This window comes from Pristiophorus japonicus, unplaced genomic scaffold, assembly GCF_044704955.1.
Source record: "Pristiophorus japonicus isolate sPriJap1 unplaced genomic scaffold, sPriJap1.hap1 HAP1_SCAFFOLD_1094, whole genome shotgun sequence".
NCBI lineage: Eukaryota > Metazoa > Chordata > Chondrichthyes > Pristiophoridae > Pristiophorus > Pristiophorus japonicus.
The window spans coordinates 4,324-21,485 of record NW_027250750.1 but is presented as its reverse complement, the minus strand read 5'-3'; the positions used below and the strand labels follow the sequence as shown (position 1 = coordinate 21,485).

Below are 17,162 nucleotides of genomic sequence, written 5' to 3'. Positions count from 1 at the left end.
GGCTAGAGTTAGGGTTAGAGTTAGAGTTAGGGTTAGGGTTAGGGTTAGGGTTAGGGTTAGGGTTAGGGTTAGGGTTAGGGTTAGGGTTAGGGTTAGGGTTAGGGTTAGGGTTAGGGTTAGGGTTAGGGTTAGGGTTAGAGTTAGAGTTATGTTTCGGGTTAGGGTTAGGGTTAGAGTTAGGGTTCAGGTTAGGGTTAGAGTTAGGGTTAGAGTTAGGGTTAGGGTTAGAGTTAGAGTTATGTTTCGGGTTAGGGTTAGGGTTAGAGTTAGGGTTCAGGTTAGGGTTAGAGTTAGGGTTAGGGTTAGGGTTAGAGTTAGGGTTAGAGTTAGGGTTAGGGTTAGGGTTAGAGTTAGGGTTAGGGTTAGAGTTAGAGTTAGGGTTAGGGTTAGAGTTAGAGTTATGTTTCGGGTTCGGGTTAGGGTTAGAGTTAGGGTTAGGGTTAGAGTTAGAGTTATGTTTCGGGTTAGGGTTAGGGTTAGGGTTAGAGTTAGGGTTCAGGTTAGGGTTAGAGTTAGGGTTAGGGTTAGGGTTAGAGTTAGGGTTAGGGTTAGAGTTAGAGTTATGTTTCGGGTTCGGGTTAGGGTTAGAGTTAGGGTTAGGGTTAGAGTTAGAGTTATGTTTCGGGTTCGGGTTAGGGTTAGAGTTAGGGTTCAGGTTAGGGTTAGAGTTAGGGTTTGGGTTAGAGTTAGGGTTAGGGTTAGTGTTAGGGTTAGAGTTATGGTTCGGGTTGGATTTCGAGTTTGAGTTTGGGTTTGGGTTAGACTTAGGGTTAGGGTTAGAGTTAGGGTTAGGTCTAGTGTTAGGGTTAGAGTTAGGGTTAGAGTTAGAGTTCGGGTTAGGGTTAGAGTTAGGGTTAGGGTTAGGGTTAGGGTTAGAGTTAGGGTTAGGGCTAGAGTTAGGGTTAGAGTTAGAGTTAGGGTTAGGGTTAGAGTTAGGGTTAGGGTTAGAGTTAGGGTTAGAGTTAGGGTTAGTGTTAGGGTTAGAGTTAGGGTTAGAGTTAGAGTTAGGGTTAGGGTTAGGGTTAGGGTTAGGGTTAGGGTTAGAGTTAGGGCTAGAGTTAGGGTTAGGGTTAGGGTTAGAGTTAGGGTTAGGGTTAGAGTTAGGGTTAGGGTTAGGGTTAGAGTTAGGGTTAGAGTTAGAGTTAGAGTTAGGGTTAGAGTTAGAGTTAGGGTTAGGGTTAGGGTTAGGGTTAGGGTTAGAGTTAGGGCTAGTGTTAGGGTTAGAGTTAGGGTTAGAGTTAGAGTTAGGGTTAGGGTTAGAGTTAGAGTTAGGGTTAGGGTTAGGGTTAGGGTTAGGGTTAGAGTTAGGGTTAGAGTTAGAGTTAGAGTTAGGGTTAGAGTTAGAGTTAGGGTTAGGGTTAGAGTTAGGGTTAGAGTTAGGGTTAGAGTTAGGGTTAGGGTTAGAGTTAGGGTTAGAGTTAGGGTTAGAGTTAGGGTTAGAGTTAGAGTTAGGGTTAGAGTTAGGGTTAGGGTTAGGGTTAGGGTTAGGGTTAGAGTTAGAGTTAGGGTTAGGGTTAGGGTTAGGGTTAGAGTTAGGGTTAGGGTTAGAGTTAGGGTTAGAGTTAGGGTTAGGGTTAGAGTTAGGGTTAGAGTTAGGGTTAGGGTTAGAGTTAGGGTTAGGGTTAGGGTTAGGGTTAGGGTTAGAGTTAGGGTTAGAGTTAGGGTTAGGGTTAGAGTTCGGGTTAGGGTTAGAGTTAGGGTTAGGGTTAGAGTTAGGGTTAGGGTTAGGGTTAGGGTTAGGGTTAGTGTTAGGGTTAGAGTTCGGGTTAGGGTTAGAGTTAGGGTTAGTGTTAGGGTTAGAGTTAGGGTTAGGGTTAGAGTTAGGGTTAGGGTTAGGGTTAGGGTTAGAGTTAGAGTTAGGGTTAGTGTTAGAGTTAGGGTTAGAGTTAGGGTTAGGGTTAGAGTTAGGGTTAGAGTTAGAGTTAGGGTTAGGGTTAGGGTTAGGGTTAGAGTTAGGGTTAGGGTTAGAGTTAGGGTTAGAGTTAGAGTTAGGGTTAGGGTTAGGGTTAGGGTTAGAGTTCGGGTTAGGGTTAGAGTTAGGGTTAGGGTTAGGGTTAGGGTTAGGGTTAGGGTTAGGGTTAGAGTTAGAGTTAGGGTTAGAGTTAGGGTTAGGGTTAGAGTTAGGGTTAGGGTTAGAGTTCGGGTTAGGGTTAGGGTTAGGGTTAGGGTTAGGGTTAGGGTTAGAGTTAGTGTTAGGGTTAGAGTTAGTGTTAGTGTTAGTGTTAGGGTTAGAGTTAGGGTTAGAGTTAGAGTTAGGGTTAGGGTTAGGGTTAGGGTTAGGGTTAGGGTTAGGGTTAGAGTTAGGGTTAGGGTTAGGGTTAGGGTTAGGGTTAGGGTTAGAGTTCGGGTTAGGGTTAGGGTTAGGGTTAGGGTTAGAGTTCGGGTTAGGGTTAGAGTTAGGGTTAGGGTTAGGGTTAGAGTTAGGGTTAGAGTTAGAGTTAGGGTTAGGGTTAGGGTTAGGGTTAGAGTTAGAGTTAGGGTTAGGGTTAGGGTTAGGGTTAGGGTTAGGGTTAGAGTTCGGGTTAGGGTTAGAGTTAGGGTTAGGGTTAGGGTTAGAGTTAGGGTTAGAGTTAGAGTTAGGGTTAGGGTTAGAGTTAGGGTTAGGGTTAGAGTTAGGGTTAGAGTTAGGGTTAGGGTTAGAGTTAGGGTTAGGGTTAGGGTTAGGGTTAGGGTTAGGGTTAGAGTTCGGGTTAGGGTTAGAGTTAGGGTTAGGGTTAGAGTTAGGGTTAGGGTTAGGGTTAGGGTTAGGGTTAGTGTTAGGGTTAGAGTTAGGGTTAGGGTTAGAGTTAGGGTTAGGGTTAGGGTTAGGGTTAGGGTTAGGGTTAGAGTTAGTGTTAGGGTTAGAGTTAGTGTTAGTGTTAGTGTTAGGGCTAGTGTTAGTGTTAGGGTTAGGGTTAGGGTTAGAGTTAGGGTTAGGTCTAGTGTTAGGGTTAGAGTTAGGGTTAGGGCTAGAGTTAGTGTTAGGGTTAGGGTTAGGGTTAGAGTTAGGGTTAGGGTTAGAGTTCGGGTTAGGTCTAGTGTTAGGGTTAGAGTTAGGGTTAGGGCTAGAGTTAGGGTTAGAGTTAGGGTTAGGTCTAGTGTTAGGGTTAGAGTTAGGGTTAGAGTTAGAGTTCGGGTTAGGGTTAGAGTTAGGGTTCGAGTTCGGGCTAGTGTTCGGGTTAGAGTTAGAGTTAGAGTTAGGGTTAGAGTTAGGGTTAGGGCTAGAGTTAGGGTTAGAGTTAGGGTTAGGGCTAGAGTTAGGGTTAGAGTTAGGGTTAGGGCTAGAGTTAGGGTTAGAGTTAGAGTTAGGGTTAGAGTTAGAGTTAGGGTTAGAATTAGAGTTAGGGTTAGGGTTAGAGTTAGGGTTAGAGTTAGGGTTAGGGTTAGGGTTAGAGTTAGAGTTAGAGTTAGAGTTAGGGTTAGAGTTAGAGTTCGGGTTAGGGTTAGAGTTAGGGTTAGGGCTAGAGTTAGGGTTAGAGTTAGGGTTAGAGTTAGAGTTAGAGTTAGAGTTAGGGTTAGAGTTAGAGTTCGGGTTAGGGTTAGAGTTAGGGTTAGGGTTAGGGTTAGAGTTAGAGTTAGAGTTAGAGTTAGGGTTAGAGTTAGAGTTCGGGTTAGGGTTAGAGTTAGGGTTAGGGCTAGAGTTAGGGTTAGAGTTAGGGTTAGGGCTCGTGTTAGGGTTAGAGTTAGAGTTCGGGTTAGGGTCAGGTTCAGGGTCAGGGTTAGCGTTAGGGTTGGGGTCACGGTTAGTGTCTGGGTGCGGGTTTGGGTTTGAGTTAGGGTTAGAGTTAAGGTTAGGATTAGAGTTAGAGTTATGTTTCGGGTTAGGGTTAGGGTTAGTGTTAAGGTTATGGTTAGGGTTGGAGTTATTGTTAGAGTTAGGGTTTGGGTTAGAGTTAGGGTTAGAGTTATGGTTAGGGTTGGATTTAGAGTTTGAGTTAGGGTTTGGGTTAGAGTTAGAGTTAGAGTTAGGGTTAGGGGTAGAGTTAGGGTTAGGGTTAGAGTTAGGATTAGGGTTAGGGTTAGAGTTAGGGTTAGGGTTAGGGTTAGGGTTAGGGGTAGAGTTAGGGTTAGGGTTAGAGTTAGGGTTAGGGTTAGGGTTAGGGTTAGGGTTAGAGTTAGGGTTAGGGTTAGAGTTAGGGTTAGGGTTTGGGTTAGAGTTAGAGTTAGAGTTAGGGTTAGGGGTAGAGTTAGGGTTAGGGTTAGAGTTAGGGTTAGAGTTAGGGTTAGGGTTAGAGTTAGGGTTAGGGTTAGAGTTCGGGTTTGGGTTAGGGTTAGAGTTAGGGTTAGAGTTAGGGTTAGGGTTAGAGTTAGGGTTAGGGTTAGAGTTCGGGTTTGGGTTAGGGTTAGGGTTAGAGTTAGGGTTAGAGTTAGAGTTAGGGTTAGGGTTAGGGTTAGGGTTAGGGTTAGGGTTAGGGTTAGGGTTAGGATCAGGGTAAGGGTTAGGGTTAGGTTTAGGGTTCGGGTTAGGGTTAGGGTTAGGGTTAGGGTCAGGGTCAGGGTAAGGGTTAGGGTTAGGGTTAGAGTTAGGGTTAGGGTTAGGGTTAGGGTTAGGTTCAGGGTAAGGGTCAGGGTTATGGTTCGGGTTAGAGTTAGGGTTAGGGTTAGTGTCATGGTTAGGGTCAGGGTAAGGGTTAGGGTTAGGCTTAGGGTTATGTTTAGGGTTAGAATTAGGGTTAGGGTTAGGGTTAGGGTTAGGGTTAGGATCAGGGTAAGGGTTAGGGTTAGGTTTAGGGTTCGGGTTAGGGTTAGGGTTAGGGTTAGGGTCAGGGTCAGGGTAAGGGTTAGGGTTAGGGTTAGAGTTAGGGTTAGGTTTAGGGTTAGGGCTCGGGTTATGGTTAGGTTTAGAGTTAGGGTTAGGGTTAGGGTTAGGGTTAGGGTCAGGGTAAGGTTTAGGGTCTGGGTTAGGGTTATGGTTAGGGTTGGAGTTAGGGTTAGGGTCAGGGTAAGGGTTAGGGTTAGGTTTAGGGTCTGGGTTAGGGTTATGGTTAGGGTTGGAGTTAGGGTTCGGGTTAGGGTTAGGGTTAGGGATATGGTTAGTGTTAGTGTTAGTGTTAGGGTTACGGTTAGGGTTCGGGTCTGAGTTCGGTTAGGGTTAGGGTTAGGGTTAGGGTTATGGTTAGTGTTATTGTTAGGGTTACGGTTAGGGTTAGGGTCTGAGTTAGGTTAAGTTAGTGTTATGGTTAGGGTTAAGGTTAGGGTTACAGTTAGGGTTAGGGTCTGAATTCGGTTAAGTTAGTTCTTATGGTTAGTGTTAGTGTTCGGGTTATGGTTATGGTTTGGGTTAGGGTTAGGGTTAGGGTTATGGTTAGTGTTAGTGTTAGGGTTACGGTTAGGGTTAGGGTCTGAGTTGGGTTAAGTTAGTGTAATGGTTAATGTTAGTGTTCGGGTTATGGTCATGGTTTGGGTTAGGGTTACTGTTCGGGTTAGCTGTTGGGTCTGGGTTAGTTTTAGGGTCGGGGTTATGGTCTGGGTTGGGGGTCAGGTCTGTGTTGGGGTTTACGGATCGAGGTCCCAGCAGGGCGGCCGGGCGCTGGTTCGTGAACGGATGGGTCAAGGCTGGGAAGACAGTACTTACCTGTCTGGCCGACAGCGAGCGAATCTACAATGGGATCCCTGAAACAGGAGAAGAGAGGAATCACGTTGGGAGATCCACCAGTGAGAACACCTTGTGTGGGTCTACCGAGAGCTTGAACTGACCCACCCTCTGACCAACGCCAAGGCTAATGAACACTGTGTGACGTTTCCAGTGCGACCTCACAAACACACGGGCTTGTCGATGGCAGATAACTTGAGCCAGCCAAACAGGCGACGTGTTGATTCTGGTCAAACTGCTCTTGGCTGCACTGCCACAGTAGTGCACTGGGTGAAGCTATCTGCATGGCACACTAGTTGATACCAATGGATTCCTTGGGTGGGGCCCATGTGGTGTGTGGGTGACGGCTGGACTGGTCAAGTGGCTCCGCGTTTAACAGCATTACCATCGCCCAATCCCCCCACCATCTACACCATTGACCAGAAACTCAACTGGACCAGCTACATAAACACTGTGGGGCACAAGAGCGGGTCAGAGGCTGGGTGTTCTGCGGCCAGTGTCTCACCTCCTGACTCCCCCAAAGCCTCTCCACCATCGACAAGGCACAAGTCAGGAGTGTGAGGAAACACTCCCCACTTGCCTGGATGAGTTGCAGCTCCAACAAACACTCGAGAAGCTCGACACCATCCAGGACAAAGCAGCCCCGCTCGATCGACACGCTCCCCACCACCTTAGAGGATTTGAGTACAGGAGCAGGGAGGTCTTGCTGCAGTTGTACAGGGCCTTGGTGAGGCCACACCTGGAGTATTGTGTACAGTTTTGGTCTCCTAATCTGAGGAAGGACGTTCTTGCTATTGAGGGAGTGCAGCGAAGGTTCACCAGACTGATTCCCCGGGATGGCAGGACTGACCTATGAAGAAAGACTGGATCGACTGGGCTTATATTCACTGGAGTTTAGAAGGATGAGAGGGGGACCTCATAGAAACGTATCAAATTCTGACGGGACGGGACAGGTTCGATGCGGGAAGAATGTTCCCGATGTTGGGGAAGTCCAGAACCAGGGCTCACTGTCGAAGGATAAGGGGTGAGCCATTTAGGACCGAGATGAGGAGAAACTTCTTCACTCAGAGAATTGTGGAATTCTCTACCACAGAAAGTTGTTGGGGCCAGGTCGTTAGATATATTCAACAGGGAGTTAGATGTGGCCCTTACGGCTAAAGGGATCAAGGGGGTATGGAGAGAAAGCAGGAATGGGGTACTGAGGGAATGATCAGCCATGATCTTATTGAATGGTGGTGCAGGCTCGAAGGGCCGAATGGCCTACTCCTGCACCTACTTTCTATGTTTCTATGTTTTAAACATTTTCCACAGGCGCACCCTGGCTGCAGTGTGTACCATCCACAAGATGCACTGCATCCACAAGATGCACTGCCAGCAACTGGCCAAGGCTTCTTCTCCCAAACCCGCGACCTCTACCGCCCAGAAGGACAAGGGCAGCAGGAGCATGGGAACACCACCCCCCCCTGTCCACGTTGCCCCTCCCGGTCACACACACCATCCCCGACTCGGAGATATATCGGCCGTTCCCCTTTCATCGCCGCTGGGACACAATCCTGGAACTCCCTCCCCGACAGCGCTGTGGGGGCAACCTTCAGCACACGGGACTGCAGCGGTTCAAGAAGGGGGCTCACCACCAGCACCTTCTCGAGGGGGCGACAAGGGACGGGCGATAATCGCTGGGCCTTGCAACAAGTTAGGAGCCTGAGGGGCAAACCACGCTGCTCCCACTTCCGATTCCGCGCACTGCGCCCGCTGGTCACGATGTGGTCCCCTCGGCATCGGGCAGACCAGGCGTGGATTGGGGGGGTGACCACTTTGCTGAGCACCTCCGTTCGGTCCCGGTCGCCTGCCGCTTTAATTCTCCGCTCCACTCCCACGCGGATGTCTCCGTCCTCGGAATCGTCCCCTGTTTTCCAACAAAGCCCAACGCAAGCTGGAGGAACAGCATCGCATCTTTCGTTTCGGCACTGTACGCCCTTCTGGGCTCAGGTCCAACGATTTCACAGCGCAACTCTTGTGTAGGCGAGCACTCTGTTACCGGCTCCACGAGGCCGTGGGTATAGACTTGAACCGAGGCCGCCAAGAGGCGAGCTCCCTTTTCTACTGGGTTGCCTGCAGTGTACAGGTGACCCTTGGGTCTCCAGCAGCAGCGCCCTCTGGTGTACAGGTAAGGTATATACAGGTACCTTCAGGTCGAGTGCTACAGTCCATCATTGACTTGCATTGACTTGACTGCTGATCTGTAGCTCCCTTTTGCTCCCCCACCGTATGTTTTATTTCCTCTTTGTCTATAATGGCAGCTGGTTATTACTTTGCCATTCGCACCCTTATCCAGATTAAGCTTTCTCCAACCTCCCACCACTGCCATTTCGATTCGGGGCCCATCATCCCCTTTTGTCTCTCTAATCTCTCCTGTCTTCCCCCCCCCCCGCCCCCGCCGACTATCACAGTCCTTCCCCTTTTTGTTCCCTCTTCCCCCTGCCTCCCCCCCACCCCCCACCCCCTGCTTTCGGCGCTCCTTCGGAACCCGTTCTTGCCGAATGCTCGCCAGTTCGCCGACCCGAAACGCTGAGTCTCTTCCTCTCTCCCCGCAGTCGCTGGCCCGGCCCGCTGACCGTTTCCAGCTGCCTCCGTCTTTATTCCATCACCATCCTCGGCAGTCCCTCGGAATCGAGGAAGGCTCTTAACAGTGAGTCCTCAGGTGGCCGAACAGCCCAATACGAGAGCCACAGTCCTCTGTCGCAGGCGGGACAGACAGACAGACGTGGAGGGGAAGGGGAGGGTGGGACTGGTTTGCCGCACGCTGCCTGCGCTTGGTTTCTGCGCGCTCTCGGCGACGAGACTCGAGGTGCTCAGCGCCCCCTCCCGGGATGCACTCCCTCCACTTAGGGGCGGACTGGTCTTTGGGCCCGGGGACTCCCAGGTGTGGGTGGGGATGTTGCACTTTATATATCAGGGAGGGGCTTTGAGGGTGGGTCCCTTGTAACGTTTCCTCTGCCCACCTTTGGCCCGTTTGCCCGTGAAGGAGTTCCGAGTAGAGCGCTCGCTTTGGGGAGTCTCGTGTCTGGGGGGGCATGCGGACAATGTGGCCCTGCCCAGCGGAGCTGGTCGAGTGTGGTCAGTGCTTCGATGCAGGGGATGTTGGGCCTGGTCGATTAATGGTTCTTATTCTGTAATGCTATTGGTTAAGAGCAGATAACAATAAACTGCATGTAAAGGCACCAGATAAAGTCTACCTTACCTTGAGGGTCGTATCACATTAAACTGTGCACGCCTCCCATCTGTGCAATAGAAGATTCAGAAATTAGCATCAAAGCAAAGTCCAGGACTGGACCGAACTATGCATTGTCCCCAGGAGAGTCGTATCATTGAATAAGCTCTCAATCACCCATTCCCTCCTGAAATACCCACGCAACCCGCCTTTACATTCATAAGATCACAAGAATTAGGAGCGGGATTTGGGCTATTCGGCCCCTCGAGCCTGCTCCGCCATTCAGTAAGATCGCGACAGATCATCGCTACCACCAACGTTAGCGTCCTCGACCAGGCCCAACATCCCCAGCCATCGAAGCACTGACCACACTCGACCAGCTCCGCTGGGCAGGGCCACATTGTCCGCATGTCCCCCCCAGACACGAGACTCCCCAAAGCGAGCGCTCTACTCGGGAACTCCTTCACGGGCAAACGGGCCAAAGGCGGGCAGAGGAAACGTTACAAGGGACCCACCCTCAAAGCCCCTCCCTGATATATAAAGTGCAACATCCCCACCGACACCTGGGAGTCCCCGGGCCCAAAGACCAGTCCGCCCCTAAGTGGAGGGAGTGCATCCGGGAGGGCGCTGAGCACCTCGAGTCTCGTCGCCGAGAGCGTGCAGAGACCAAGCGCAGGCAGCGGAAGGAGCGTGCGGCAAACCAGTCCCACCCTCCCCTTCCCTCAACGTCTGTCTGTCCCACCTGTGACAGGGACTGTGGCTCTTGTATTGGGACTGTTCAGCCACCGAAGGACTCATGTTAAGAGTGGAAGCAAGTCTTCCTCAATTCCAAGGGACTGCCTATGATGGTGATGAGGCTGATCTTTGACCTCAACTCCATTTTCCCCCCCCCCGATCTCCATATCTCTTGCTCGCCCGAGACACCAAAATTCTACCGATCTCAGCCTTGACCATACCCAAAGACCGAGCCTCCACAGCCCTCTGGGGAAGAGAGTTCCAAAGATTCACCCCCCCTCTGAGTGAAGAAGTTTCTCCTCATCTCGGTCCTCAATGGCTGACCCCTTATCCTGAGACTGTGAGACCCCTGGTTCTAGACTCCCCAGCCCCGGGGGGGAAACACCCTCCCTGTATCTACCCCGTCAAGCCCCTGTGAGAATTGTGTGTGTTTCAATCAGATCCCCTCTCATTCTTCTAAACTCCAGAGAATATCGGCCCGGTCTACTCAATCTCTCCTCATAGGACAATCCACCCCATCCCAGGAATCAGTCTGGTGAACCTTCGCTGCACTCCCTCAACGGCAAGTATATCCTTCCTTAGGTCAGGAGACCAGAACTGCTCACCATACTCCAGGTGTGGCCTCACCAATACCCTGTATAACTGTAGCGAGACTTCCCTGCTTTTATACTCCATCCCCCTTTGCAATAAAGGCCAAGATACCATTGGCCTTCCTGATCACTTGCTGTACCTGCATACTATCCTTTTGTGTTTCATGTACAAGTAACCCCCAGGTCTCTCTGAACACTAACGTTCAAAATGTATTCTGTTTTCCGATTCTTCTTATCAAAGTAAATCAACTACCACTTCCCCACATTCATCATCATGGGCAGTCCCTCGGAATCGAGGAAGACTTGCCTCCACTCTTAACATGAGTCCTTAGGTGGCTGAACAGTCCAATACGAGAGCCACAGTCCCTGTCACAGGTGGGACAGACAGACGTTGAGGGAAGGGGAGGGTGGGACTGGTTTGCCGCACGCTCCTTCCGCTGCCTGCGCTGGGTTTCTGCACGCTCTCGGCGACGAGACTCGAGGTGCTCAGCGCCCCCTCCCGGATGCACTCCCTCCACTTAGGGGCGGACTGGTCTTTGGGCACAGGGACTCCCAGGTGTCGGTGGGGATGTTGCACTTTATATCAGGGAGGGCTTTGAGGGTGGTCCCTGTAACGTTTCCTCTGCCCACCTGGGGTTCGCTTGCCATGAAGGAGTTCCGAGTAGAGCGCTCGCTTTGGGGAGTCTCGTGTCTGGGGGACATGCGGACAATGTGGCCCTGCCCAGCGGAGCTGGTCGAGTGTGGTCAGTGCTTCGATGCTGGGGATGTTGGGTCTGATCGAGGACGCTAACATTGGTGCGTCTGTCCTCCCGGGGGATTTGCAGGATCTTGCGGAGACAGCGTTGGTGGTATTTCTCCAGCGACTTGAGGTGTCTACTGTACATGGTCCATGTCTCTGAGCCACACAGGAGGGCGGGTATCACTACAGCCCTGTAGACCATGAGCTCGCTGGTGGGTTTGAGGGGCCTGGTCTTCAAACACTCTTTTCCTCAGGCGGCCGAAGGCTGCACTGGCGCACTGGAGGCGGTGTTGTATCTCGTCGCCAATGTCTGCTCTTGTTGGTAGGAGGCTCCCGAGGTTTGGGAAATGGTCCACGGTGTCCAGGGCCATTCAACCCCTGCCCTGGGAGTGTTTGATGGGACAGTGTAGAGGGAGCTTTAGTCTGTATCTAACCCCCTGTACCTGCCCTGGGAGTGTTTGATGGGGACAGTGTAGAGGGAGCTTTAGTCTGTATCTAACCCCGTGCTGTACCTGCCCTGGGAGTGTTTGATGGGACAGTGTAGAGGGAGCTTTACTCTGTATCTAACCCCGTGCTGTACCTGCCCTGGGAGTGTTTGATGGGACAGTGTAGAGGGAACTTTACTCTGTATCTAACCCCCTGTACCTGCCCTGGGAGTGTTTGATGGGGACAGTGTAGAGGGAGCTTTAGTCTGTATCTAACCCCCTGTACCTGCCCGGGAGTGTTTGATGGGACAGTGTAGAGGGAGCTTTACTCTGTATCTAACCCCCTGTACCTGCCCGGGAGTGTTTGATGGGGACAGTGTAGAGGGAGCTTTACTCTGTATCTAACCCCCTGTACCTGCCCTGGGAGTGTTTGATGGGACAGTGTAGAGGGAGCTTTACTCTGTATCTAACCCCCTGTACCTGCCCTGGGAGTGTTTGATGGGACAGTGTAGAGGGAGCTTTACTCTGTATCTAACCCCCTGTACCTGCCCTGGGAGTGTTTGATGGGACAGTGTAGAGGGAGCTTTACTCTGTATCTAACCCCGTGCTGTACCTGCCCTGGGAGTGTTTGATGGGACAGTGTAGAGGGAGCTTTACTCTGTATCTAACTCCGTGCTGTACCTGCCCTGGGAGTGTTTGATGGGACAGTGTAGAGGGAGCTTTACTCTGTATCTAACCCCCTGTACCTATCCTGGGAGTGTTTGATGGGACAGTGTAGAGGGAGCTTTACTCTGTATCTAACCCCGTGCTGCACCTGTCCTGGGAGTGTTTGATGGGACAGTGTAGAGGGAGCTTTACTCTGTATCTAACCCCCTGTACCTGCCCTGGGATTGTTTGATGGGACAGTGTAGAGGGAGCTTTACTCTGTATCTAACCCCGTGCTGTACCTGCCCTGGGAGTGTTTGATGGGACAGTGTAGAGGGAGCTTTACTCTGTATCTAACCCCCTGTACCTGCCCTGGGAGTGTTTGATGGGACAGTGTAGAGGGAGCTTTACTCTGTATCTAACCCCCTGTACCTGCCCTGGGGGTGTTTGATGGGGACAGTGTAGAGGGAGCTTTACTCTGTATCTAACACCCTGTACCTGTCCTGGGAGTGTTTGATGGGACAGTGTAGAGGGAGCTTTACTCTGTATCTAACCCCGTGCTGTACCTGCCCTGGGAGTGTTTGATGGGACAGTGTAGAGGGAGCTTTACTCTGTATCTAACCCCGTGCTGTACCTGCCCTGGGAGTGTTTGATGGGACAGTGTAGAGGGAGCTTTACTCTGTATCTAACCCCCTGTACCTGCCCTGGGGGTGTTTGATGGGGACAGTGTAGAGGGAGCTTTACTCTGCATCTAACCCCCTGTACCTGTCCTGGGAGTGTTTGATGGGACAGTGTAGAGGGAGCTTTACTCTGTATCTAACCCCGTGCTGTACCTGCCCTGGGAGTGTTTGATGGGACAGTGTAGAGGGAACTTTACTCTGTATCTAACACCCTGTACCTGCCCTGGGGGTGTTTGATGGGGACAGTGTAGAGGGAGCTTTACTCTGTATCTAACCCCCTGTACCTGTCCTGGGAGTGTTTGATGGGACAGTGTAGAGGGAGCTTTACTCTGTATCTAACCCCGTGCTGTACCTGCCCTGGGAGTGTTTGATGGGACAGTGTAGAGGGAGCTTTACTCTGTATCTAACCCCGTGCTGTACCTGCCCTGGGAGTGTTTGATGGGACAGTGTAGAGGGAGCTTTACTCTGTATCTAACCCCCTGTACCTGCCCTGGGGGTGTTTGATGGGGACAGTGTAGAGGGAGCTTTACTCTGTATCTAACCCCCTGTACCTGTCCTGGGAGTGTTTGATGGGACAGTGTAGAGGGAGCTTTACTCTGTATCTAACCCCGTGCTGTACCTGCCCTGGGAGTGTTTGATGGGACAGTGTAGAGGGAACTTTACTCTGTATCTAACACCCTGTACCTGCCCTGGGAGTGTTTGATGGGACAGTGTAGAGGGAGCTTTACTCTGTATCTAACCCCCTGTACCTGCCCTGGGAGTGTTTGATGGGACAGTGTAGAGGGAGCTTTACTCTGTATCTAACCCCGTGCTGTACCTGCCCTGGGAGTGTTTGATGGGACAGTGTAGAGGGAGCTTTACTCTGTATCTAACCCCCTGTACCTGCCCTGGGAGTGTTTGATTGGACAGTGTAGAGGGAGCTTTACTCTGTATCTAACCCCGTGCTGTACCTGCCCTGGGAGTGTTTGATGGGACAGTGTAGAGGGAGCTTTACTCTGTATCTAACCCCATGCTGTACCTGCCCTGGGAGTGTTTGATGGGACAGTGTAGAGGGAGCTTTACTCTGTATCTAACCCCGTGCTGTACCTGCCCTGGGAGTGTTTGATGGGACAGTGTAGAGGGAGCTTTATTCTGTATCTAACCCCATGCTGTACCTGCCCTGGGAGTGTTTGATGGGACAGTGTAGAGGGAGCTTTACTCTGTATCTAACCCCCTGTACCTGCCCTGGGAGTGTTTGATGGGACAGTGTAGAGGGAGCTTTACTCTGTATCTAACCCCCTGTACCTGCCCTGGGAGTGTTTGATGGGACAGTGTAGAGGGAGCTTTACTCTGTATCTAACCCGTGCTGTACCTGCCCTGGGAGTGTTTGATGGGACAGTGTAGAGGGAGCTTTACTCTGTATCTAACCCCGTGCTGTACCTCCTCCAGTATATGGAGTCACTCACCCTGTTTAAACTTGAAGCAGTTTGTACACAGCAACAGGAAACCACAGACTGAAAGAATCGAGAGAAAGAAGCCAAATCCATTGATGTTCAACAATTCCATCGAACTGCAGAGAGAGAAAGAGAGAGAGAATGAAATCTGGGGGCAGGCCTCTCGAACGTTCTCTCTGGTATCTGTGCCAGCTGTGAGCTGGAGACTCAGTCTTACCCCAGTTACTCTCCCGCCCTGAATACATTGTTCCTTCTAACCCACTCGCTGCACCTCGGGACTGGTCACCCTTCGCCAAGGCTCGAAACGAGGCCTACTCTAGACCTCGACTTGCCCCCGGGTTAGAGAGGGAGCGAGGGAGTGTGAGAGAGGGTGCGAGGGAGTGTGAGAGAGGGAGGGAGAGGGGGAGTGGGAGAGAGGGAGAGTGAGGGAGAGGGAGGGTGCGAGAGAGGGAGGCAGAGGGGAAGTGTGAGAGAGGGTGGGAAAGAGAGAGGGAGAGGGAGTGTGAGAGCGAGCGAGAGTGTGAGAGAGGGAGGGAGAGGGAGTGTGAGAGAGGGACGGAGGGAGGGGAGAGTGGGAGAGAGGGAGGGAGAGGGAGAGAGAGAGGGTGAGAGCGGGAACGAAGGAGTGTGGGGGAGAGAGGGAGTGTGGGAGAGAGAGGGAGAGGGAGTGTGAGAGAGGGACGGAGAGGAGGAGTGGGAGTGTGAGAGAGAGAGGGAGAGAGAGTGTGAGCGAGAGGGTGTGTGAGGGAGAGAAAGTGACAGAGAGAGAGTAACAGAGAGAGAGAGAGAGAGACATAGAGAGAGAGAGAGAGAGAGAGAAAGAGACAGAGAGAGAGACAGAATGAGAGAGACAGACAGAGCGAGAGAGAGGGAGAGAGCTAGAGAGAGAGACAGAGAGAGAGAGAGACAGAGAGCGAGAGAGAGAAAGACAGAGACAGGGAGCGGAGAGAGCAAGAGAGAGACAGAATGAGAGAGACAGACAGAGCGAGAGAGAGGGAGAGAGCCATAGAGAGAGACGAAGAGAGAGACAGAGAGAAAGAGACAGAGAGAGAGACAGAATGAGAAAGACACACAGAGCGAGAGAGAGAGACCGAGACAGGGAGATAGAGAGAGAGAGAGAGTGGGAGAGACAGAGAGAGACACAGCGAGAGAGAGACAGAGAGAGACAGAGCAAGAGAGAGAGAGAGAGAGAGAGAGCGAGAGAGAGAGACAGAGACAGGGATTCAGAGAGAGAGAGAGACAGAGTGAAAGAGACAGACTGAAAGAGAGACAGAGAAAGAGAGACAGAGCGAGAGAGAGAGAGAGAGCGAGAGAGAGAGACAGAGACAGGGATTCAGAGAGGGAGAGAGACAGAGTGAAAGAGACAGACTGAAAGAGAGACAGAGAAAGAGAGACAGAGTGAGAGAGAGACAGAGAGAGAGAGAGACAGAGAGAGACAGAGTGAGAGAGACAGAGAGAGAGACAGAGAGGTAGAGAGAGACAGACAGAAAGAGAGAGAGAGAGAGAGAGAGAGACAAAAATAAAGGGAGAGGGAAAGAGAGAGCGAGAGAGAGAGAGCAACAGAGAGAGAGAGGGAGAGAGAGACAGAGCGCGAGAGAGAAACAGAAAGAGAGACAGAGAGATAGAGAGAGAGAAAGAGTGAAAGAGAGAAAGAGAGAGAGAGAGTGAGAGAGAGACAGAGACAGACAACGAGTCAGAGGGACAGAAAAAGAGAGAGAGACAGGTACAGAGAGATCGAAGGAGAGAGAGAGAGAGAGAGAGACAGCGAGAGATAGAGAGAGAAACATAGAGGGACAGAGAGAGAGATAGCGAGAGAGAGAGAGACAGAGAGAGGACAGAGAGAGAGAGAGACATAGAGAGAGACAGCGAGAGATAGCGAGAGAGAGACAGAGCGAGAAAGAGAGAGAGAGAGAGACAGAGAGAGACACTGTCATGTATGTATGCTTGGGGTTTACGAGCCACCAGGGGCCGCCACTGTCGGAGGTCATTGGGCTGTACACACGTGTACGCGGTCCAGGTATAAAAGGCCAGCCATCGTGTAATGTAATCACTTTGGGCCCGAATAAAGCAGAGCCTGGTTTGTGCCTGTGTTAGTTCACAGTGTTCGGTCTATCGAGTTATTACAGACATAACATTTGGCGACGAGGTAACTGAAGAATCTACACATGCAAAAAACAATGAGCACAATTGGAATTCTGGAGAGAGTCGTGGAGGGAGAGGACTGGGCAGATTGTGCAGCTCGCCAGGACCCGTACTTCGTGGCCAACAAAGTGGAGGAACCCACTGACGCAGTTAGGCGCTGGGCGTTCTGCCTCACGGTTTGCGGTCTGAAAATCTATGGACTCATGAAGAATCTCCTCTCGCCTGCAAGTCCAACGGACAAGGACGATGAGGAATTGTGTGCTCTGGTACGTGACCATCTCACACCAGAAGAAGGCACCATCGTCTCACGGTATCGACTCCACGCGCACGTTAATCCTGAGGGCCAGGATGTGTCGGAAGCCGGCCGGAGACGTGGAGCGGGGCCGCGTAAGTTCGCCAACGCGTTGGCAGACATGCTGCCGGGACTCCTTGGTCATCGGCATCGACCACAAGGCGATCCTGCGTGAGCTACTGGCGGCGGGGAAACGCTGGATTTGAGCAAGGCCATCGCGCTTGCCCAATCGCGCGTGGCGACAGATTAAAAACTTTAAAGCAGATATCAGCGAAGAATCGGAACTCGGCAAGTGCTGTGAACAAGGTCGTACCATCGTTCGGCAGAGCTGCACGCGGCAGGGGCCGACCCGACTGCGTATACGCAACCTGTGGCTGCCTAAAGTCCGCCAACGGGAACTAATCCGCTTTTCACCCTGTTGGCGTTGTGGGGGCAACCATCGGGGCCTCATCCGGGTCGGTTCAAACAGTACACTTGTAAAGGCTGCTGGAGACTGGGGCATCTCCAGCGCATGTGTCCGCAACTGAGCAAGCGTGCTGCGACACACCACGCGGAGGCTGATGACCAGTCCAGCCGCGGATCCGGATATGCAATCCGAGATACCAGGGGAGGAAGTGTATGGACTGTACTCGTTCCGAACAAAGAGCCAACCGGTAAAGATTAATGTGAAACTTAATGGTGTGCCGGTACCGATGGAA

The 17,162-nt window shown here is 51.5% G+C and overlaps 1 protein-coding gene across 1 annotated transcript in view; it reads right to left on the bottom strand.

The window, feature by feature from the left end:
* Positions 1-16,780, bottom strand: part of LOC139241503 (uncharacterized) — a 45,723-nt gene extending 28,943 nt beyond the window's left edge. The window contains exons 1-4 of the mRNA XM_070870030.1: positions 16,482-16,780; positions 14,043-14,146; positions 8,814-8,853; positions 5,555-5,592 (exon numbers count right to left, since the gene is read on the bottom strand). Coding sequence (XP_070726131.1) covers positions 5,555-5,592; positions 8,814-8,853; positions 14,043-14,146; positions 16,482-16,780 — 481 coding nt within the window. The remainder of the gene's footprint in view (positions 1-5,554; positions 5,593-8,813; positions 8,854-14,042; positions 14,147-16,481) is intronic.
* Positions 16,781-17,162: the final 382 nt, after the last annotated feature.